General features: G+C 36.8%; 1 protein-coding gene across 3 annotated transcripts in view; it reads left to right on the top strand.

Annotated features, from left to right (window-relative positions):
- Positions 1 to 11,542: 11,542 nt before the first annotated feature.
- Positions 11,543 to 25,360, top strand: part of ADAM28 (ADAM metallopeptidase domain 28) — a 92,162-nt gene continuing 78,344 nt past the window's right edge. For 2 of the 3 annotated variants that reach the window (XR_012378105.1, XM_073892597.1), the window contains exons 1-4: positions 11,543 to 11,675; positions 18,240 to 18,343; positions 22,308 to 22,384; positions 23,943 to 24,021. Coding sequence is in view for 2 of the 3 variants with exons in the window: in XM_073892597.1 (XP_073748698.1) it covers positions 11,624 to 11,675; positions 18,240 to 18,343; positions 22,308 to 22,384; positions 23,943 to 24,021 (312 nt within the window). In the remaining variant the exon portion in view is untranslated. Of the gene's footprint in view, positions 11,676 to 18,239; positions 18,344 to 22,307; positions 22,385 to 23,942; positions 24,022 to 25,360 lie in introns of those variants that run through there. The other variant, XM_073892598.1, reaches the window with a different exon arrangement.

The following is a 25,360-nucleotide window of genomic DNA, read 5'->3' as shown; positions in this document are numbered from 1 at the left end:
CCCTAAGGCTTTAAAGTGGTTTTGGTTTTAAAAGACTACTAGCTATTTCTCTCCCTTTTATTCTAAAACTCAGCTGTTCATGGCTTGTGGTTCAGAGACTCTGCCTGTTTTTTTGAGTGATCCTCCTCCAACCATTAATTCAGCATGCAAACCCATATTTAGTAGCCACTATTTTCAAAGCACTATCTTGGGGTCTTGGGGGTACAATGATGGCTGAAATATATCCTAAAGGAGAGCTCAGTTTAAGGGAGGGAAGGCCCGTCAATGATTTTGGAAAATATTTTGATTTTTTAGTATTTGTTATATAATTTTTAAATTATAAAAAAATAACAACCACTACTTAAAAATCCAGAAATACAGAAAGAGGTAAAAACCCTCAACTTCCCAGCACGTACAGCAAAGCTTCTCCAAATATTTTGATTTTTTTTTTCTGCTTTGTTTTTCACTCTGAATAGGTTTGTGAAGGTTTTATTTAGTTTTGATCATTTTGTATACAACTTTAGTGCTTTACTTTTGTTCTAATATTATAATGTAGAGATTTCCCATAATATTAAAATTCATTACACAGATAATTTTTTTTTAAAGATTTTATTTATTTATTTGAGAGAGAGAGAGAATGAGAGAGAGAAAGCACGAGAGGGAAGAGGGTCAGAGGGAGAAGCAGACTCCCTGCTGAGCAGGAAGCCCGATGCGGGACTTGATCCCGGGACTCCAGGATCATGACCTGAGCCGAAGGCAGTCGCTTAACCAACTGAGCCACCCAGGCGCCCTACACAGATAATTTTAAATAATGGTTTAATATTTCACTCAATAGGTATGTAGTAGATTGCAGAGTCATCTCCTTATTTGGGGGATATTTAGCTTTAGCTTTTTTCCTTTATAAATAATATAATTAACATCTTGATGTATAAATCCATTTTATATTTTAGACAATTTTCATAGATTGATTCTCAGTGGTGGAATTCTTTGTTTAAAATATAAGAAAATACTTAAAAATGTTGAATCTGATGACTAGTCTGTCTTCTTTTGGAGATTACTTTCAAACTCTAAGTTTGTATTTTTGTTTGCTCTCTTACCCTAAGTAGAGGTAAGAGATGTGATTAGGTAAAATGTCAACACGTGTACAATGTGTGTATAGAGCAGAGAGAAGGAATTTTCCAACCATGTTAAAACCTGAGCTCCTTATGCCCCTCCACACACATTTTAATGGCATTACTGGAAGCATTGACTCAGTGCCAACTCTGTGCTGTTCATTTCTGGGTGCAGGGTAAACAGTGGAGGCAATGCCTCAGAATTAAGTCACCTTATAGTCTGTCTTTGGTTTGAAGGAGTGGTATGTCTGTGTCTGTTCCAGAAGCAATTGTAACAGCACAGCGGTTTAATGTTTTAATTAAATAAAAACTTATATTAAAGATCCTATCCCCAATGGTACCAAGGTTTGTCACACATGCTTAGAAAAGATCAACTGTCTTTGATATTTCAATGCTACTTCTTTCTCAAGGTGGTGGTAGAGATGGGTCCATGCTCATGTAAAGATCCTGGCACATTCTAATCACCCAGTAAGGCTTTGCTCCCTTCTCTCTTCCTTTTAAGAAGACCTTGCATCCTTGGCCTAACTGGGTCCAAGTGGGTGGTGACTGAATTATCTTTTTCTTACTTAGAAAAGTACTAACACCCTTTGTTCTTCTTTCTACATGACAGTCTTTGGAATAATTAAATTGAAAGCAGAAAGGATAGTGAGAAGTATGGGATGAAAAGAGATTTTTGTGAAGTAAGGATATATAATTTTCCACATGTGCAATTCCTTTTCTGCCCTTAGTGAATAGAATAAATGGGATTGGAGTCACTATGGTCCTGGGGGTGAAAAAGTTACAATGAGGTCTTCCTGGTGCTTCAGTAATAACCCACCTTGGATAGAATGATCTCTCATTCATAGAATTTGGTGGTTCTAAGTAATTATTTCTGAAGGTATTTTGAAGCCCTTGAGTGAAATATATTTACAGAGAACAGAGCAAAGTAATTATGTTTATTTATTTAATCAGATCCAATCTATGGGTCTCCAGAAACTACCCATAATTGGGTCCTTTTTTCTCATTCTCATACTCCCAAGTTTTAGGTCCATCCACTCCTAAGAGGGAGAGGTCATCTACCATAAAGATAAGGTGTTTTAAACCTTGAACACCTCCCCTCTCCATTTATCTGTATCTGTTTTATCCAGCACTTTCTTTCTTTCTTGAGATGTGCACCAGAAAGAAAATAGGAGAAGGTATCATACCTTGATATAGATACTCTGCTCTAAGAAACACCTCACAAAGAACCAGTAAAAAGGCAGTGCTCAGGACCAGATCTTCCTTGAGACAGTAATCCTCATTACGTCTTCTGCTTGGTGCTGGAGAATTCTTTTACTATCAGTCTCATCCCAATCAGCACCCCTGAAGGATTTTTCTCTAACAATCATTACTCAGTGAGCTGTGTCCCCTGAGGGATGGAGCTAGGATCTGGGCAAACTCTGTTGGTGAATGTCACTACCAAACAATCATCAAAAGCTACACACTGCTGGCATCTCTGAGACAGCCCTAATACCTCTGGGCCTCAGTTTCTTCAGATGGAACTTGCAGTTGATGATATCTACATTGAAAGGTTTTTATAAGAATTAGGGACACTAAGTACAATGCACTTCAAATGGTATCAGACATATATTAAAAGAAAGGGGCTTTCCTGATATCCCATAAATTACAATATATAGGAACTACACAATTTGGAACACTGGTACAAAACAGTAATGCTCTTACTGCATCCAAATCAGATTTCACAGCTCATTATTTTTAATCATATGGTTAAAAATGGATCAACTTGTTGGGGTGCCTGGGTGGCTCAGTCAGTTAAGTGTCTGACTCTTGGTTTCAGCTCAGGTCATAATTGCAGGGTCATGAGATTCAGCCTCGAGTGGTCTCCACACTCAGCTGGGAGTCTGCTCTCCTGCTCTTCCCCCTGATCAAACATGCAATAAATAAATAAATAAGTAAATAAATAAATAAATAAATAAACCTTAAAAAATGGATCACCTTGCTAGAATCCTCTTTTTTAGCTGATATTTAACTAAAAGAAGTTTGTGTAGAATAGAAAACAAAATAGACATTTTACACATGTGTTGGAAAGGAGGGACAGGAAAGCATCCTTCAAACTGAGAAGGCACTTTGAGACCAAAAAAAAAATGAAGCAGGAGACATCATACAGTTTATGGAGAGTTTTATTCATGTAACTTACTGACGGGGGAGCAGGTGGATTTCACGCCATTCTTCCACAATGACCGTACATCCGAATACTGGGAGGTGACTTGCATCCTTATGCCACAGCAGCAATATAAACATTAACATGAGATTATTATGCATATAAGACAAAAGAAAATACTTAGAACTAGAGTTCCCTCAGTGACCTGGTTAAGAGATGAGCTAAGTAGTGAAGGCATCAGCAAAAGAGATCTTTTCTACATGATTAATAAGCTTCTGCATATGAGGCATTAAGTTCAGCATTCTGCAGATGCAGTAGTGGAGTGATTGTGAATTTCAGCATAGATGGTGGCCCATGACAGCACTAGGTTGAGCCCTCATCCTTTGTAGAACCATTATTTTGGAACTCTCATGTACAGGTATAGAAACATCTGTCCACTGCTGTAAGTGAGGTGTTAAAGTCCTTTACTATTGTTGTATTATTATCAATGAGTTTCTTTATGTTTGTTATTAATTGATTTATATATTTGGGTACTCCCAAGTTGGGGGAATAAATATTTATAATTGTTAGGCCCCTTAATTATGATATAATGACTTTCTTCATCTCTTGTTATGGTCTCTGGTTTAAAATCTAGTTTGTCTGATATAAGTATGGCTACTCCAGCTTTCTTTTAACATCATTAACATGATAAATTGTTCTGTATCCCCTTACTTTCAATCTGCAGGTGACTTTAGGTCTAAAATGAGTCTTTTGTAGGCAGCATATATATGAGTCTTTTTTTTTTTTTTTTTAATCCATTGTAATACTCTGTGTCTTTGGCTGGAGCATTTAGTCCATTTACATTTAGAGTGATTATTGATAGATATGAATATAGTGCCATTGTAGTACCTGTAAAGTTGGTGTTTCTGGAGATTTTCACTGTTCCTTTCTAATCTTTGTTGCTTTTGGTCTTTCCTTCCCACTCAAAGAGTCCTGTAATATTTCTTGTAGGTCTGGTTTAGTGGTCATGACTCCTTTAGTTTTTGTTTGTCTGGGAAACTTTATCTTTCCTTCTATTCTGAATGACAGACCTTCTGGATAAAGTATTCTTGGCTGCATATTTTTCCCATTCAGCACACTGAATTTATCATGCGACTTTCTTCTGGCCTGTCAAGTTTCTGTAGACTGATCTGCTGCGAACCTTGTTTGTCTTCCTTTGTAGGCTAAAAACTTTTTTTCCTTTGCTGCTTTCAGGATTCTTTTCTTGTCTGTGTATTTTGCAAATTTGACTACGGTTTATGTCTTGGTGTTTGCAGACTTTTGTTGATTTTGATGGGAGTTCTCTATGACTCTTGGATTTCAATATCTGTTTCCTTCTGCAGATTAGGGAAGTTTTCAGCTATAATTTGCTCAAATAAATCTTTTGCCCCTTTTTCCCTCTCTTCCTCTTCTGGGACTCCTATAATACAAATGTTATTACATCAAGGCTAAGGTCTAAGCCAAATACTTGCCATCAGATTTGCCTACAGTACCTATAGATTTGGATTACTTCATCTTTTTTTGAGATCCCCAAAATATCTTGAGGTTCCTGAGCCTGTCACAAAGTGACCTTCAGTACTTGATTGTGAAGTCCCCCAGAAATGTTATAAAAAAAGGTACCAGGTCAATTTTTCCAAGGGGCTTCACTGGCTGCATGAAGTCAACCTTAGTTCCTTAATACTGTCTTGTCATATCTGAGTCTATGTATGTCTTTCTCAAATATGACATTCCAGTCAAAGCCTTGGTAATATAACCAGCATTTCCCAAGGTGTCCTGTTATAAGGAGAACAGATTCTTGTTGAACTTATGCAATAACCGTAATTGCTATCAAGAAAGAATACTCACTGAGAGTTTCTGAATTCTGGAGGGATCAGGTAGGGAGAAAATGATAAATGTTTTTGTTTTTTAATCTGGTAGAGCAAATATAAGAGTTAGCAATGTTTTAAACAGGAGTCAGAAAAACTATAGTTATCTTTTTTGATTCATTCAGTCCCATGTTACCAATTCTTTTTCTGTTTGAATGAAGTTTTTCCTTTAATTCTAGAAATTCTTACTCAGCTTAGTTTTCTGATCTTAAGTGTATAAGAAACGTTTATTCATCAAAAGTCCTCCCCATAAATCTCTTTGAAGATAAAACACATTTGTAAGAACATCAGGACAATAGCTGTAAACAAGACTCAAAAATGACCATGGTTAAAGATCTGATGAGAGTTCAGTATCAATAATTAGAATTACATGTAATGAAGTTATACCAAGACATATGAAACTGCAGGAATTTCATTAATTTCCAGAATAGTTGTAGCATTCACTCATACAATATAACCTAAAAAGGTTTATCCTACCTTTTCTGGCAATGTTTCCAATTTAACTTAACATATCAAATAAAAAAGCCTAATCAGGCAAAAAGGCATCATTTAGAATTTGAATTTTGGGAATTTTGTTAAAAATATCAGAAGGTTTTAAAGCATATGTCTAAATAGGATTATAGGTCATTACAAAATTTAAAACTTAATTATCTGTTTAACCAAGGTGACAATAAGAAATTCTAAAGGCAAATACAGAAGTTTACATAGTTGTCAGCAAAACTTGGCTCTTTTAATATTGAGAAGATTTAGCTTTCCTAAGTAATGAAAGACCCAATAAAGACAAAACATAAGAAACTTTTTTTTTCTGGGCAGATAAACATTTTGTTTACAATTTTCTTATCAAGAGCAGACCAACAATAAAACAAGAAACAAAAAACAAAAAAACCTTTGTCATCTTAACAGAGAGAAAAAAAACAAATTTTAACCTTACACCATTATACTTCTGATATTAAAACTCATTCATTCCAATCTTAGTCATTCCTGATTATGCATAAAAATTCTTTTCCAAAGAGTATCTTCTCATAAACTTTCTATAACTTTCTTTTTCATTCAGATTTTGTTCTGTTTTCCCTCTCCAAACAAGCAATCTCATTTTAGGACAAATTTACTTTCTTTTCCCTCAACAAAAATATATTCCCATTCCTTATACATTTCTTACCAAAAACACATACCTTACTTTCCTTGCATACAGAGTTGTTTCTCTTGTTTCCAGTAGTCTTAATGACATTTATTATAATCTTCATGTTTAGAAAACTCACATTTGAGTGAAAACTAAATAGTAAGCAAGTATGAACTTTCCACTTCACCAGAATTCTTTGGATTGGCAAATTTATGAATACATTTCATAATCTCTAGAAATGTGTTTTTCCATGGTACCACCTTTCAATAAAGCATAAAACATGTTTACTAACAGACTCAAATTTACTTTATCTGTAATCAGACAAAAGTAGATAAATGTATGTTTAGTAATCAATGTTTCAGTATTTTATCTTGGAAAAGACAGGTATCCAATGAATTCAACCAAATTTATCATTTAACCTAGCCAAACTTTGAAGATTTAGGTTACCAGAGATTCTGAAAGCTATTTAGAAATTTATCTACAAACCATTTTATCTATTCAACCTACTTGTTCCTACTGATTACTCATGAAAACTTCATGAGACAGACAAAATCAACTATCATGTTAAATCATTTTTGCTGACAAATTGCAACAGATACAACATGAATTTAACTAATAAATTCAGGTAGAATATAAGTTGATTATCTGTATTGTATTTGATGTTTATAACTCTAAAAAGCATGCCTATTTTAATTCAACCAACAAACTTAAACTAGCTTTTTTTTTTTTAAAGATTTTATTTATTTATTTGACAGAGAGAGGCACAGTGAGAGAGGAAACACAAGTAAGGGGAGTGGGAGAGGGAGAAGCAGACTTCCTGCCGAGCAAGGAGTCCTATGCAGGGCTCCATCCCAGGACCCTGGGATCATGACCTGAGCCGAAGGCAGACGCTTAACGACTGAGCCACCCAGGTGCCCGTTAAACTAGCTTTAATACTGAATATTTTTCACATGATCACATGAACATGAAAAACATTTGACTTAATCTCTGTTTTTCTTTGTTTTGTTTTGTTTTCAGTTTTAGAATGCTCAATTCTTACAAGTGCATGCCTTTTAACCACTGAAATAGAGCTCTTTTACAAATTAATTATAACAATATCATCCGGAGGGAGAAAATATCACATACAGACAGACACAATAAACTAAAAAAACGTTATAGTGAAGATTTGTATTTATCCTTGATAAGTAACCTCATGGGAGCTGTGACTAGATTTTGAGATACTTTCCTTAAAAGACTTCTTTTTCCCTTTTTTAAAAGTTTCAGTCTTAGGAGTGGGACTGATCTAGATAAGAGTTCCCAGAAATGTTGAAAAACCTTGGCTTGTTTCTGGGGACTCTTTTCTAGTTTTTGCAAAAATTTGCAAGATAAAGACAGTTGCTTTCAATCCCTCAAGGAATTCGGTTGCAACCCAAATGACATTATAGGTTGATCTACTCATCTGGCTCCATTTTATCCTGTCAGTGTTTTTAGAGGCTTCCAAGTACAATCAAAGTATGCATCCCACTCAGGTTGTTTAATCTACTAGCTGATTTCTCAAGTAGGGTGTACATATACAGTTATTAGATATTTTTTTAAAGATTTTATTTATTTATTTGAGAGAGAGAGAAAAAGAGATAGAGAGCACGAGAGGGAAGAGGGTCAGAGGGAGAAGCAGACTCCCGGCTGAGCAGAGAGCCTGATGCGGGACTCGATCCCGGGACTCCAGGATCATGACCTGAGCCGAAGGCAACTGAGCCACCCAGGCGCCCAGTTATTAGATATTTTTTATTTTTTATTTTATTTTATTTTTAAAGATTTTATTTATTTATTTGAGAGACAGAGAGAATGAGAGAGAAAGCACATGAGATGGGGGAAGGGTCAGAGGGAGAAGCAGACTACCTGCTGAGCAGGGAGCCCGATGCGGGACTCGATCCAGGGACTCCAGGATCATGACCTGAGCCGAAAGCAGTCGCTTAACCAACTGAGCCACCCAGGCGCCCTTAGATACTTTTTAAAAGAACCTCATTTAGGCCATTCAAGTGTTAAAATCATCCTCGGTATAATCTTAAAATTTTCTTTTGACTTCCTTCATCCAGGGATTTCTAGGCTCTACTTGAACAGAAGTATTCAGTCTGCCAGTGCATTTACCAAAGGGGGCTTTCTCTTTCTCTCTTTTTTCAAAGGGGGCTATCTCTTAAAATACTTCCCCAGACAGTTCCTTTTTTCCTACTGTTTGAGATAGGAGCAGAGCCCTAAAGCTGATTTGTAGGGCAATTGCCACTCACCTCTCTGAAGGGACTCTCTGATTAAAGTGTCTGGAGTGGCCACTGAGCCTGTTCAGTCAGTCGAGGTGCACAGACCCAGCAAGGTGCCAGGAGGGATTCTCCTATGCACCCCTCCCATAGATTCTCCAGCAACACAGATGAGCTGTGGACAATGGACAATGGGCTTTCCCTGGGCAGGACCCCTTCACCCACACTTGTTTTGTTTTCCCATCTCCTGGCTGGCTTCTCAACTGTGAGAAGATTCTATTCAGAGTAACTTACTGATGGGGTAATCTGGTGGTCAACAATCCAGACAGTGACACAGCTATTCCCCACAGAGTCCAAACATTTGTCTACGGATTTTATAAAGTGAGGAGATATGCAGAGGTCAAAGAATCTGCAGGCACTTACTTGATCGTTAACACTTAACAGAATTTGTGGGGCTATTTGGGCAAAGGAGTAGGGGGGAAACAAAATTATCTCTATTGGTTATCTAAACAACTTTAGGGAAGACCAGAATAAGCCTCCCTGCCTTTCGGTCAGGGCACACATTAACCCTCCAACGGGCCTGGAACCTGTAGTCCCAAGGTAGGTCATCCCATGAATATGAACAAGATGGAGGGCCAAATATGAAGTCAGTATTGTCAGTACTTGCACACTGACAAAACCAGACATAGGATCTCTTCCCATTCCTCCAAGCTCTCTTTGCTCCAACAACACTAAACTATTACCACAAACTAGTATGTTATGACATAATGTCCTCACCTTTTCTCATAATTAATTTTTCATTGACCTCATTATTCTTGCTTCCAGGAAGTCTTCCTTGCCCTGCTAGGGGTAGCCTCTGACCTCCATGCCTATGCACAGACCTATGCACAGTGTCTCATGATATACAGGTAGCACTCACTTTGCACATCTTCATGGCATCTCCCTCACCAGACTGTAAGCATCTCAAAGGGAATGACTATTTTCAACTGTGATCTCAGTGTCTTACATGTCATTGGTACTAATGAATGTTCATAGAATTAATGGGGGGAAATCATGTGACAATTAAGAAATGGGTATAACCTTTCTATTCTCTGAAAAAGAAAAAGCAGTAGAACTTGGATTAAAAGAAAAGAAACCTGTGATATTCCTAATCCTATGGCTGAAATGCGCAGTAACTAGATTTATTTTTATTTATTTATTTATTTATTTATTTTTAATCAACATATAATGTATTATTTGTTTCAGGGGTACAGGTCATCAGTCTTACACAATTCACAGCACTCACCGTAGCACATACCCTCCCCAATGTCCATCACCCAGCCACCCCATCCTTCCCACCCCTCTCCACTCCAGCAACCCTCAGTTTGTTTCCTGAGATTAAGAGTCTCTTTATGGTTTGTCTCCCTCTCTGGTTTTGTCTTGTTTCATTTTTCCCTCCCTTCCCCTATAATCCTCTGTCTTGTTTCTCAAATTCCTCATATTAGTGAGATCATATGATACTTGTCTTTCTCTGATTGACTTATTTCGCTTAGTATAATACCTTCTAGTTCTATCCACATTGTTGCAAATGGCAAGATTTCATTTTTTGATGGCTGCATAATATTCCATTACATCACATCTTTTTTAACCATTCATCTGTTAATGGACATGTAGGCTCTTTCCATAGTTTGACTATTGTGGACATTGCCGCTATAAACATTGGGATGCATGTGCCCCTTCGGATCACTACATTTGTATCTTTGGGGTAAATACCCAGTAGTGCAATTGCTGTGTCGTAAGGTAGCTCTATTTTCAACTTTTTGAGGAACCTCCATGCTCAGTGACTAGATTTAAACAGTCCCTTGTGGTAGTTAGTTGATGCTATATGTCATTTTGAGAAATCCCTTTTCATCAAAATCACTCTATTACAAAAATACGCTTTGGAATCCATAGAACACCGCATAATTTTAGTGGACCAAGAATTGGTTAACACCAATGTCATAACCTCAGGATTGTCTAATAGAACTTTTATTTCATAGGATTAGGACTTGTATTTCATAGGCAGATATTATATAATTTTTCAGTAGAAATAAGACTGGGTGTATAAATCAGCTGTTAGAATGTGTGACTAAGAGTTCAGACAATACTGAGTTCAAGTTCCACTCCTGCCACTTACTGGTTAGATGACCTTGGGCAGAATGCTTAGTCTTATTTACTATATAAAAGGAAGACAACTGAGTCTTAATCTTTTGAATCCTTTATCTTTTTAAATCCTAATTTTTTAATCTACAAAATCGGGGTAAGGTGGCATTTATCATACAGAAGTGTCATAAGAATTAATATGATAGTAAGTATAAAGGACCTGGAACTTAGTAAAGCAACTCAACTTTAGCTATTTAATTCATTACACAGTGTGATATCTGGACATGATGGCTTAGCCTCACTATACCACACCAACAACAGCTCCTAAAGTTTTTCTGGAATTACATCCTTTGGGTCTTGAAGGCCTTCCCCAACTCCTGGTTTTTAGTGATGATACAACTGCCCTTGGGGATCTGAAAAACCTTGAGCTTGTATTATCATCCATTCTTATTTGAGGATAGTTCAAGGTCCCTCGAGCACTGTTGTGTGAGAAGAGAATAGGAGGTAAGTGGAAAAGAGAATTTTATGTAATAATTGGATTGGATTAGAAATTGTTTCACTGACTGCATATGCATGTGAGGGAAGAATAACATTCGCAACAATTTGTTGCCAACATAGCAAATACATATATAAATATATTTATATATATTTATAATATACATAATAAATGCACACACTTATCAAGGTTCATCAGTCAGTTATGTCAAAGGGTTTCTTATTGTGCTATAGTAACATACTGGAAACGTACTACTTCTGAGCGGGGAATAAGGAGAAGCAAGAAAAGAGAAACAATGGCTTTTGGTAAAGGAGTCCTACAGCCAGGAGGCGGCCAGAACTTCCGCCTGCTGTGCCATTGTCACAGGACCACAGCTCCAAGATTGTGCAACACCTTTAGTAAACACTTCCTGAAGCAGAGACAAGAATGAACCTGGGAGTTTCATTCTGTCTCACTTGCGAGGAGGCAGGGACAGACCAGACCAAGTCGTGCTCTCGGAGCGCGAACGGCAGGCGCTGCTGCGGCCCTACGGTCCCACAACATGTTGCAGGGGCTTCTTCTGACCGCCACTTTCCTCCTTTCGCCAGTTCCAGGTTGGTGTCTAATTCCTTTTCAGGTTCTGGTAAATATGTCAGTGAACTGCTTGCTTTTCATCTTCTCTCAATAGGTTTTTTTTTTTTTTTTAACCAATTTTACTAACCAGTTGGACTGGTTTTAATCTGTTGCTTTGAGGGGGCTGTGACTGATGTAAACTCAATGTAAAGGAGAGGTAAGAAGACGTCTTGAATCGATAGGTCTGATCTGAGACTAAATAAAAACCAAAGGGAAAATTTAATACAGCTTAATTTAAATAGTGAATATGATCTTAGAGTCAAAAAGTGAAATTCGTCAAGTCCCACCTGATCGTTTTTAGAGCAGTAAAGATGCAGCGGATGTGACTAGCTATCTCTGTGCAGGAGGCTTTCAAAAGTATCTGCTGTTCTTATTGGGACCAGTTTGGCTGGGTCCTATTCCTTTTGAGTGCACATTTTTATGTTTAGTCCTTCCATAACTGGTGATAATAAATATGTCTAATTAGAAATAAACAGTTGACCGATTCGATACTTATAAAGCATTGTGCTATTACTTGACTAAAATAATGTTGCTGCTAAGCTTAAACTGATAATTCACTTCCATTTTGAATTTAAGAATTCAAAAGTAGAGGAATTTTACTTCCCAATAATAAATCACTTCTAGCATGTCTCTCCATTTCTGAGAAATTCACCAATTAGATTTTGGTTAAGTTCGATTGGGTAACACATTTCCTTAGCTTATTTCTATTTCTAGAGCTTAAGTCACCACATTAGCTTCAATGCCTGGGAATCCTTCCCTAGCAAACCTTTTCTTGGGTTTTAGAATGCTTGCCAGGACCTAGTAACAGGAACAGATTATCAACAAGAAGTATAAGATTAGGGAGGGAAAGATTCTCCTCCCCCTTGCACTCACTCAGCACTTTGTCACTAAAAGTGATTTTCCCCACCCCTGGTTTCTGATTTGTTTTCCAGACTTGTGAAAGTTTTAGTTAATATCATTAAATATAGAACTGTACTAGGCATTTATGTTATTGACTCAAAATTTCTACTTTGTGAGTCAAACTTAATAGAAATATTTTTTCTCTACATTCTCCAAAAGTGCTATCCCTAAAAATTCTTTGGGATCCTTTACTTAGTTGAAACATAAGAATTGCTTGGGAACTAGCTTTATCCAACAGCATAAAGATCAAGCAGGATATATTAACAGAATCACATAGATAACCCTGGAGTCCACCCACAGGACAGCCTTTTCAGTAAAATAGGCATATGATGGGGCACCTGGGTGGCTCAGTCGGTTAAGCGTCTGCCTTTGGCTCAGGTCATGATCCCAGGGTCCTGGGATAGAGCCATGCATGGGGCTCCCTGCTTGGTGGGGAGTCTGCTTCTTTCTCTCCCACTCCCCCTGCTGTGCTCTCGAGAGCTCTCTCTCTGTCAAATAAATAAATAATATCTTTAAAAAAATTGGGCATATGAGGTAATTGTTCTCCTGTCTTTGCATTCACAACATGGCACCAAGAGACAACTTCCTTAGAATTATGTCTCAAACTGTAGATTTTCAAGTACTTGGTGGCGGAGACAGAGGTTCTGCAGTGTCTTTTGTGAGAACAGGGGGACATATAGACAGTTGTCCCTTATCTTCCGTCTTGAACAGAGAGCTACCTCCTCTTTTACCTTCCATCTTGTATTTTCAAGACTGGCTCCTTGGTATTATTCCCACTGATATTATTACCACATGGATTTATTTCCCAGCCAGAATGTAAAAAATAAAGCAATTTGCATTTTCCCATCTCTTCCCTTTTGTTTATCTGCCCCCATCATCCAAAGGAAAAAATATGCACCTCAGACCATGACTTGTGCTCAGTTTCCATATACATGAAATGAAAGAATGAAACATAATTAGGCCAGCTGTTTGTTTGCCCTTCACCATCCCCTGAGAGAAATAACTTATAGGATTTCATCATAGAAAAAAATACCCCAAATATTTAAAAGGTTGTGACAGTTGTTTGGGGGTGACGATGTAAGTGCAATGACAAAAGAGAAAGGTCTTCAATATACTACAGGAGGATATCTGAAGGATACAGTACTTTTTGAAATTATTTTGTTTCAAATTAGCAATGCTTTCTTGTCTTCATAAAGTGACTAGAAAACCCTCAGAAGTATTTATAATTTAATCTTAGTAGCCAAAATGATAGACTTAATCAGGATGTGTTTTCCCTCGATATTTGTACTCACTTTTATAACACTAAATTTAAAATCACCAGATAGTTTGAGGGGTACAGCAAAGCCCAGATCTGAAGTCAACATTGGATAAACTCTGATCCAGGTCTTAATGTCATGTGTCTAGTTTGGGAAGATGTTCTTTAAACAGTTTGGAACAGGTTTGAACAAAAATGAAAATGCCAATATTATGTATTATGGGCTAAATTCCAAGAATGCTCCAAACTCATTAAAGAATAAAGTAGCAACCCAGACCAGTGCCTGTTATATTAATCTTGTCAATGAGTTTTAACTTTTCTAAAACTAATAAGCAGTAAAATAATTATCTAACCCAATCCAAAATAATAGTTTTATTTTCTTCATCTAAGTTTTGCTTGTCAGGAGTAAACCACTGTGTGAGTTCTCTGGGAGAGAGAAAGCAAGTATTAAAATGAATTAATAGAAACATATTGTGTTACGTCTCAGATTTGTATAATCCCTGGATGGCAGTTAGTTGTGTTTATTCCACAGGCTTCAAAATAATTAGCCTGATGTTATTCAGTTGGGAGGAGGCTGAGTCATTTCCATCAAACTTAAGGATGAATGAGCCAAACAATATTTAGGTCTGTCATATTTCTCTAACTGCCGTCTACTTTGTTCTAATTCAAGTCTCTTTCAGAGTCCTTCTTAGTTTCATAAAAATAAAAGCCATTAAAAGAAATTCTATCTGTTTCTTTTAGAGAATGTACTCTGTTGCAAGAGTTTGGGAAGAGCTGAAAATCTGTTGATTTCAAACCGAAGAAAATGAGAGGTTGCTGGAGGCTTTTTAAAAAATACTCTGGTTCATTTGTTGATTTATTTTGTTTGTCATTTGGAAGTGCTCAGCTATCAAAAAGTTGGGAATAATTTTCTCCACTAATTTATGTATTTGACTCCATATTTAAGTCAATTGGTAATTTCTGATTTCATGAAACATTGATTTAGATATTAACTAGAATCATGGAGATGAGAGTGTATATTAAGAAAGCTTGCAGTGGTTGGATTGGCCTGTTTCCCTCGCTACTTCTGAATGGGAAATGTGTGTGGGCTATCATTTTTTGCTTTTATAAAAGAATCAGTTATAATTAGTTATTATTTTATGACCCCAGGGAAGGTTGGACTAATATTTACTCTCAGAATAATGTGTGTATTGGATGAAACCATTTTTCATGCAGCATTTTTAGAAGAGTTACTATGGTTGCAACATTGGTGAATACATGGCTTCAAGAACTCCATATTAGTGGGACTAATTGCATTGATTGGACAAAATCCACTAGACAGCATGTGGTTGCCTTATGGTATGCTTGTTTGGTATTATGGGTTTACAAGAAGCTCCAGGGAATTGTGTCAATACCATCATTTCATTTCTGGCAAGAGTAATTTTCTTACCTCATGGCATCTTATTATTTTGAAATAATTATGATAATTATGAAAATTTTAACTCAATGTTAAGAAAATGATTGTAATGTTCCTTTAGGCTTTTGAATTTGATATAATTTTTTATAAAGTAATGTTATTATTTTCCTTTACCAAAAATTAATTAAATAGAAATAAAAATGCCCAGTGATTATCTCTGTAACAGCAAGAAGTCATTGAGGTACCTTATGCTTGAAGTCTTGACTGTGTAATGAGACTTATTTTATCATAACCAATTAAAACTTTATCCAAATGATCATTACCTTTTCAAAAAGATTATGGGGAATTTTGTATTTATTTTCATAAAATCATAGACTACTTGAACTGTCCTTAAAGATCATTTAATCTGCCCTGTCTGTTCCAACAATTAAAAAATTAGAAGCAAACCCAAAGTTCAAGTATTCTAAGGTTGAATCCATGGTTTTAAAGGGTTTTGAAATGTTTTTAAGAGTAAATCTTGAGGCACATACACCCCAGTCTTTATAGCAGCAATGCCACCATAACCAAAATATGGAAAGAGCCCAGATGTCCATCAACAGATGAAAGGATAAGGAGGATGTGGTATATATACACAATGGAATATTACTTAGACATCAAAAAGAATGAAATCTTGCCACTTGCAACAACGTGGATGGAACTAGAGGGTATTATGTAAGTGAAATAAGTCAATCAGAGAAAGACAAATATCATATGATTTCACATATGTGGAATTTAAGAACCAAAACATGAACATAGGGGAAGGAAAGGAAAAATAAGACTAAAACAGAGAGAGTGAGACAAACCATAAAAGAATCTTTTATTTATTTATTTAAGAGAGCACAAGCAACGGGAGTGGCAGGCAGAGGGAGAAGCAGGCTCCCCGCGGAACAGGGAACCCAATGTGGGACTCGATCCCAGGACCCTAAGATCATGACCTGAGCCAAATGCAGGTGCTTAACCAACAGAGCTACCAGGTGTCCCAACTGTAAAAGACTCTTACTATAGGAAACAAACTGAGGGGTGCTGGAGGGGAAGTGGGTGGGGATGGGGTGACTGGGTGATGGGCATTAAGGAGGGTACTTGATGGAATGAGCACTGGGTGTTATATGCAACTGATGAATCACTAAATTCTACCTCTGAAACTAATAATACACTATATGTTAATTAAATTGAATTTAAATGTAAAAAAAAAGAGTAAATCTCAAGCCAGTGAAAGAGAAGTTATTGCATCCCTTTAATTTTTCATTTTTGACCTAATAAGTTTTTAGCCAATTTAATTACTTTTCCTATTCTTCAAAGTTAGAAGTAAATGGCTCTTGAGTGATCAAGTGCATTTAGCCATCCTAAAATGATAAAAAAAAGTGACATAAATAGGATTTTTTTAAAGATTCTGCTTTAATTTCTAAAGAAAATTTTTAAAAATAAATATTCTCTGGAGTATTATTGGGATAACTGTACAAGTCATCCAAGATGACTAACAAAAAAAACTCACTTTTATTTGTTAAAAGATCAACAATAATAACATAAATTTATATTAGAATAGAATTTAGGTTTGAGTAATTTAATAGGCTGGGATTATCTTTAGAGAGAACTCTAGTCATGACACAGAGAACTAAAGCCTTTCCAGTCCATAGTGTTAGTAAATTGCTAGGCTGGGCCCATACTTTGTTTCCTACTGCATCTATATTCTGGGTAGACCAGTAGCCTCCTGAGAAACCAAAGAGTTGGTCTAGTGACATTTCCTTACACGCTACTCTACCCAGAGCAAGGACTCGATCAAGTGGGCAAATAAAAGAGAAAATAGAAAATTAAGTGTTAGCTTTGGGAAAACTGAATTCCTCTTAAAAATAATTTGTAGAGGGGCACCTGGGTGGCTCAGTCAGTTAAGTGTCTGACTTCTGATTTTGGCTCAGGACAGGTCTCAGGGTCTTGAAATGGAACCCGGAGTTGGGCTTGTGCTGGGCATGGAGTCTGCTTGGGATTGTCTCTTCCCCCTCCCTTTGCCCCTCCTTGTTTGCTTGTGCATGCCTGCACATGCTCTCTCTCAAAAAAATAAAAGAAAATTTTATAAACATAACTCATATTGAATGGAGCACTGGGTGTTATACACAGACAATGAATCATGGAACTCTACATCAAAAACTAATGATGTAATGTATGGTGATTAACATAACATAATAAAATTTTAAAAAGTAATAACTTGTAGAAACAATGTTGACTTGAGAATTCAAAATATAGATAGAAGGTTGGAGATAACTGTTCCGTTCTCTTTCAATATGACTGCAGGCTCAAAAATTTTCCTTCCAGACCAGTAAAAATGTTCTAATTGTTTGCTTCTCTAATTTTCATTCTTTTCATGCTCTGTATGCAAAAATGAAAGTTTATCTGTATTGCAAAAGCCTTGGCTTTTTTTCCATTCTATGGAGCTGATATTGGAGGTTTTCTTACTGTGTCTTAGTTTTATTCATTACAATTGGAAAATATAAGAAAAATTAGAGTCAGAAATGGCACACATTAGTTATTTCATTTTTGTAACACTGTAGTTTTCAGAGTACTTCTACTCAATTATGCTGACATTGATTAGCATCTTAGATTAGGTTGGCTTTTGCCTTCCCGTACTAACTTTTGCCTGTACTGCTTGCTACATTCCTCTATAGAGGATTCAAGGGAGCAAGGAGAAATGGAAAAATCCAAAAGAAATATTTTCACCAAATAGAGAAACACTTGTAAACTTTCAGTGGGGATATATTTGAAGATATAGGTTCAAGATTTGAGAGGAAGTGTGGGCTTCTGATTTTGTCTATCTCTACACTTAAATAACTCTCTGACATAACTCAGGTAAGCCTCTGTGTGTAGCATTATTCATCAGAAATGCAATAAGTCTGATGATTATCAACCAGATTGCTTATATGTTATGCTCCACTAAATCTTCTCTTACCTTTTTTTCCCCCTCAGTAAATGCTATCAAAGAACTCCCTGGAGTAAAGAACTATGAAGTGGTTTATCCCAGAAGACTTCATCCACTACATAAAAGAGAGGTCAAGGAGCCAGAGCAACAGGTACAGCTTTTGGCTTACCAAAGAATCTTGAAAAAATATACATAAATATATTTACATATGATATATAGATAGATATACAACTATAACGTATATACATATTTATATATAGACATTTGCATTTGTTGTTAGACCTTATTTTCATTACTCTTCACAATAATCCAGTGTTTTATCATTAGCCCCATTTTGAAGATTAAGATTCTGACAGTAAATAAACTGCCCAAGGTCACACAGAAAATAAACTTTAATACTTTTATGATAATTTATAATTCTGTGTACTTCCAAAGAGATTTGATACAACTTATTTTATCTATTATCTATCTATCCATCATCTATGTATCTATGTACACACATACAAACAAAACCATAAATAATAAAACTGAGGTGGAAAATAAAATATTGTGGATGAAAATTAAGTTAGAATGAATTACTGTAATTAAACATGAAATTTACCTTTGTCTTTTCTGAAGAGAAAGGTATGAAAGTTTGTATAGTTCTTATTACTTAATGAAAAAACACATTCTCAGTCAAAAGATAAAAGCTAAAACACAACGATTCATTCAACAGTTTTCTAAGTACCTGCACCCAGAAGTTTTTGCTGGGAGCTAGGAAGAATATAGATAAATGAGACATAAATAATAATTTGCAGAAATATTGTAAGATGCCACTCCCTGGGAGTACATACTTCCCCAGTGGATAAGGTTCCTAACAGATGATTTCTTCTAAAGCAAATGTTTATAATAGCAGAACCCACAGTAGACATTGTTTATAAAAATAATTCTTTCTCAACAAAATGTTTCTGTTAAATTTAAATGGGACCTATATGCATTGCATTCCTCATCAGTATGGCTCCCTTAAATGCTTTCCAGCATTCTCTTAAAAATGTCAGATATCAGGACACCTGCGTGGCTCACTCAGTTAAGCGTCTGCCTTCCGCTCAAGTCATGATCCCAGAGTCCTGGGATTGAGCTCCGTATTGGGCTCCTTGTTCAGGGGGGAGCCTGCGTCTCTCTTTCCCTCTGCCTGCACCTCCCCCTGCTTGTGCTCTCTCTCTCTCTGACAAATAAGTAAATAAAAAAATTTTTTTAAATGCCAGATACATTGGGGTGCCTGGGTGACTCGGCTCAGGTCATGATCCCAGGGTCCTGGGATCCAGCCCCACATCAGGCTCCTGGCTCAGCGGGGAGCCTGCTTCTCCCTCTCCCACTGCCTCTCCCCCTGCTCAAGCTCTCCCCTCTCTCTCTCTGTATCTCTGTGTCTCAGATGAATAAATAAATAAATAAATAAATAAATAAATAAATAAATAAATAAAATGCCAGATACATTTTGTCACTCATTATTTTGAGGGAAATTTGAATACACATCCAGTGTTTTTATCGCAGTTATAAAGTGATTTCTTTATAAAACAAATTTAAGTTTTTGAACAATTTATTTTGATGAAAAACCATAGAGTAGTTACTGGTACCTAATAGATGATCATCTTAATTTTTGGAATAGTTGAGTAGATACATGCAGTTGATGCAATGTGTTTGCTATTTATTGCAAATACATCATTTATCTAGTCTACAACTCGATTAACTGGTTGCATGAACCTTATATTTTCGTGATCCAGAGTGAAAGGGTAAAGGATCTGAATTGAAAAGCCTTGTTTATATTCACATCTTAACTTTGTTAATTTTCTTTGTATAAATTTAGACAAAAATGAACTTCAAATTCATGTCTTTAAATTGAGATAATAATAGTAATGCTTATCTCATGTGGCTATTTTGAGAAAACTTGTCTGAAAAGCAGAGCTGGATGCAATCATTAACTCCCTGATCAAGATTATGTTATGACACTGTCCTATGTAACTTATGACTAACCATCATGGCTCTTTTGCTTGATGTTATGGTTTATTAAGCCATTTTGTCTTCTTTTGCTTTTGACACAACCTCCTTTTTAGTCAGCTTTGGTATTCTCAAGGCCTTTCTTAATAATACACTTGTTTCCACCTCTCTGCACTTTTTTAAGGAGTTTTTCCCTACTTAACGTGTTCTCCTTATATGTAATGCCCAATCTACCTTATATTCTTTGTGAAGTCAACATGGAATTGTCCATGCTTCAGAAATGGTCAGTATTACACCGTTTGGCTCTTGATTTTCTTTTAATATTGATTTTACTATAGTTATGGTGTGTGTGTGCGCGTGCATGTCTGTGCACATGCATGTCTGTGAGAGTAAGTTTAATCTTCTCTTCTGGTTTAAAATAGCCCAGGTCAATTAAAAAAAATCATTTCCTTCTAGTGGGTACTTTCCAAATCAAGATGCATCTTTCCTCTCCTCACCCATAGTTCAGGACCCAGGTTGCACACAAATAGGGTAGATTTTTTATTAGCAGGCATTGCTCTCCACCACAGACTTCTACTTGGGACATAAAGTTATCACATCACCCAGTGCACCCTCTTTCATAAATACTTGTTTTCTTCCTTATTGTTTCCTTTCATCTATAATCTCTATGCCAGTGTTGGCTAAAACTTCCAGTCTAAAAGCAATAATCTTTTCTAAAACAATCTCCAAATAATATTTTAGGTGAAAATCCACTAAAAACCATTGCTGACAGGAAATAGAAATTGGAAAGCTCTTCTGGACAGGAGATTATATCTACTATCCTAATATTTTAATTCCATCTGGCCTTTCTTAAATCTAAATGATAAGTGGTACAATGATTCCCCATAACTTTTATTTTCAGCCCTTAGCCTTTTTTTTTTCCCCAGCTCCTGCTATTCATCAACATGAAGTGAATTACAGCAGCCTCTCCTCTTCTAGACCTACAGTATAGGATATTTATACCCCGGAGTTTTTGACATCAGAGAGAACTCCAGTAACTAATCATTTAAGGGGAATGCGGACCATACCAACTGACCTTGGAGATGGCAAATCCCTACACAATCCCCCTGACTTGAAGTCTCTAACTCACTGTTGTCCCTTGCTGAGCTCAGGTATTGCTCTGGCCAGGAGAGGGAGGAGAGAAGAAAAGCTTGGCCTTAGGTGCAGCCCAGCAGAGGAAACAGTACTCAGTCATATTTGGTCTGCCGTATTTAGATCTCTTTAATAACAACATCGTGGCACTCCCCAGTGAAAAAACTGTGTTTTATAGAAGAAAATCAGAATTCAGTACCCAATAGCATCTTCTTCAACATACAGTCCTCTGTATCTCTTTTGGTATATATAAATCTCAAAACTGTTCTCCTTTTCCACATGAGGTTTGCTTGAGGTGTTATTTTCTCATTCTGAACTCCTGAGACTTTATTTTCTTCCTGATGACTTCTCTCTGCTTTTGAGTACATATTTCTGTTGTTCTGTCCATATTCTGACCTCCAGTTAGCCGTGAGAAGACCTCCAGACCAAAAAACTATCAGTTGGAGTCTTTGAGGTCTTTGGGTCTGTGGGCATACTATTCCTTCTTCTCAAATAACTTCCCCACCCTGCTTCACCTGGCTAATTCATATCTCAGCTTACATGTTACTTCCTCAAGAAAGCCTTTCCTGACCTTAAGATGTTAGACATCTTACATTGCACTCATATTTATATCCCTTGTCATACAACATAAATCACTTTTATTGTCTGTCTTTCCACAGGATTATAAGCTTTCTGACAGTAGGTTTCAATTTTTCTTGCTTAGAGTTGAATTTCCAGAACTGAGTAGAGGCATGCATATAATTAACACTCAAATAATATTTGTGAAATGAATGGGTGGATGGGTGGATGGATGGATAGAAAGGTCCCAAATAATTTGTCTATTCAGCTGGCAGGGTTAAATCAAACTAACAAATCAGAAGAGACTGGAAGCAGACATTAGCGATGTAAACTATATAGACTACCATTAAAGAAAGCAAGCATTGTTTGCTAATTGTTAAAAAGATGGACATAGCCAAATGAATATTTATGTGTGTTTATAATCACCAGTAAATGTTTGTGCATTTTTGCAGGAAAAATTTGAAACTGAATTGAAGTATAAAATGACAGTTAATGGGAAAATAGCAGTGCTTTACTTGAAAAAAAACAAGTAAGTGTTTTTACTTCTCATATTGTCCTTTTCTTCTGATGTTGCCCTTACCGACAGTAAGTCAGCATGTGGAAAATGTGTTAATTGAGACTGTTTCTGCTTAAGGCTCTGGAAAACCTCTAATAAGTTTTTTCTTTCAACCGGCCCAAGGGGTTCAGTGAATACTTGTTCCTACTGAAGTGGTGAAAACACATTGAGTAAAGTAACAGTTTACTAGTATTTGGATCCTTCTAAAAAATAACAGTTTACTAGTGTTTGTATCCTTGAGATACTAGCAGATATACATTTTATCAAATTCTGTGAAAAAGCAGATAGATTTTTAAATCTTCCCCTACATTATTGTAGTTTGTTATTCTAATACTGAAAGATTAGGTCTTAAAACAATTTGCAACCATTTCCATCAGGAAAAACAAAAAAGACATACATAATTAAATAAACTCTAGGACCAAAGGACAAGTCCGTGGTAAAACTGGAATTGGGCTCTCCTGATGCCCACACCAGTGCTCCTTCCATCCAGCTACACACTAACCTGCCCACTTTCTCATGCATTATATTGTTCTCTTGTTCCTTCATTCTCTGCATTCAGGTCAGCTACATTCAACATTTCCTTCAAGTTTCACTGTCTCAGCTCTCACTCCAATCTTGATGAGCTTATATGTCGACTATTTCAAAAGTAGTTTTCTCCCCTAATTTTGTGCTTTCAAGCTCTTCCATTCCCTAACCTATTCTATATGGTACAGCAAGATTTTTTCCTCAAATAGACTATTGCCTTTTGCAAAAAATAACAACTGCCTGGACTTTGGAAATGGAGTGCTAAAATGGAAGTAGTACACGTGTGGACTTTAGGCAGACCTAGATATGATCCTTTGCCCCTGGAACTGTGTAATCTCATCTGAAAAATGAAGCAAGTCATATTTATCTTATCAGATTGCAGAAAGGATTAAATGAATGATCCATGTAAGGTGTCTAACTCAGTGGCTGGCATAGAGATGGCATTCAACATATAGTAATTACTTCCTTTTCTCCTTGCCCTGCCTCTTTAAAAAGTATATCCAGACACCTATGTGCTGCCAGGTAATTGAAAGAATTCTGAGAAGTGCAATGAAAATGCTGGAAGGGCCCTAATTACCAAATGCAAGTCAATTCCCAATAAACTTTCCACTGCTACAATTGTTAGCAGTCACTGGGAACCAAAAAGGACTGGGTGAAAATGTAGTTATCTTAAAATGATGAGGAGAACTGCTCTTTCCAGTCGTTTTTATCAACTCTACCCTTCTCAGTTCCATTTCTTCCTCAAATCTCCCCTCAGAGAAGTATCAAAGTCTGATGAGAAAGCAGACACTGTTCCACACTACTCAGGAATGTCAGAAACTCAGCTCTCTCAGTCTTAGCATTGTAAGCATCCTTTTTATGCTTGGATTCCTCTTGAGGGCTTAGGAGAAGGAGCTCAGGAGTTAAAACTTTCCTGCACATCCAGTGGAACCTTTCACTTTGATCACTGCACTTTTCAATTAACATGAGTGACCATGAATTTTTTTTTTCTTTTTTTTTTCTCCAGGGGTCTCCTTGCACCAGGTTATGTGGAAACACGTTATAATTCCACTGGAGAGGAGGTCACCACAAGCCCACAAATCATGGTAAAAGAATATCCTAGAATCATTGTCATTTGGGGTGTGACCCACATACCCAAAGGTAGTGTCATTGCCAGACAAATAGTGAAAGTGAAAAAGCATTTACAACATTGCTGCTTTTCCCAGCAGTAGTGATATCTTTTTTAAAAATTTTTTATTGTTATGTTAATCACCATACATTACATTATTAGTTTTTGATGTAGTCTTCCATGATTCATTGTTTGTGCATAATACCCAGTGCTCCACGCAGAACGTGCCCTATTTAATACCCATCACCAGGCTAACCCATCCCCACACCCCCCTCCTCTCTAGAACCCTCAGTTTGTTTTTCAGAGTCCATCATCTCTCATGGTTCATCTCCCCCTCCGATTTCCCCCCTTCATTCTTCCGCTCCTGCTATCTTCTTTTTTTTTTTCTTAACATATATTGCATTATTTGTTTCACACGTACAGATCTGTGTTTCAACAGTCTTGCACAATTCACAGCGCTCACCATAGCACATACCCTCCCCAATGTCTATCATCAAGCCACCCCCTCCCTCCCACCTCCAACCACTCCAGCAAGCCTCAGTTTGTTTCCTGAGATTAAGAAGTCCTCATATCAGTGAGGTCATATGATACATGTCTTTCTCTGATTGACGTATTTCACTCAGCATAACACCCTCCAGTTCCAACCACGTCCTTGCAAATGGCAAGATCTCATTCCTTTTGATGGCTGCATAATATTCCATTGTGTATATATACCACTTCTTTTTTATCCATTCATCTGTCCATGGACATCTTGGCTCTTTCCACAGTTTGGCTATTCTGGACATTGCTGCTATAAACATTGGGGTGCACGTACCCCTTCAGATCCCTACATTTGTATCTTTGGGGTAAATACCCAGTAGTGCAATCGCTGGATCATATGGTGGCTCTATTTTCAACTGTTTGAGGAACCTCCATACTGTTTTCCAGAGGGGTTGCACCAGCTTGCATTCCCACCAACAGTGTAGGAGGGTTCCCCTTTCTCCACATCCCCGCCAACATCTGTCATTTCCTGACTTGTTAATTTTAGCCATTCTGACTGGTGTGAGGTGGTATCTCATTGAGGGTTTGATTTGGATTTCCCTGATGCCGAGCGATGTTGAGCACTTTTTCATGTGTCTGTTGGCCATTTGGATGTCTTCTTTGGAAAAATGTCGTTCATGTCTTCTGCCCATTTCTTGATTGGATTATTTGTTCTTTGGGTGTTGAGTTTGATAAGTTCTTTATAGATTTTGGATACTAGCCCTTTATCTGATATGTCATTTGCAAATATTTTCTCCCATTCTGTCGGTTGTCTTTTGGTTTTGTGGACTGTTTTC

This window comes from Callorhinus ursinus, unplaced genomic scaffold (assembly GCF_003265705.2).
Source record: "Callorhinus ursinus isolate GAN/ISIS: 27379988/994484 unplaced genomic scaffold, GSC_fseal_2.0 scaffold4, whole genome shotgun sequence".
NCBI lineage: Eukaryota > Metazoa > Chordata > Mammalia > Carnivora > Otariidae > Callorhinus > Callorhinus ursinus.
The sequence above is the reverse complement of the archived record's forward strand: the minus strand, read 5'-3'. Positions and strand labels throughout refer to the sequence as shown.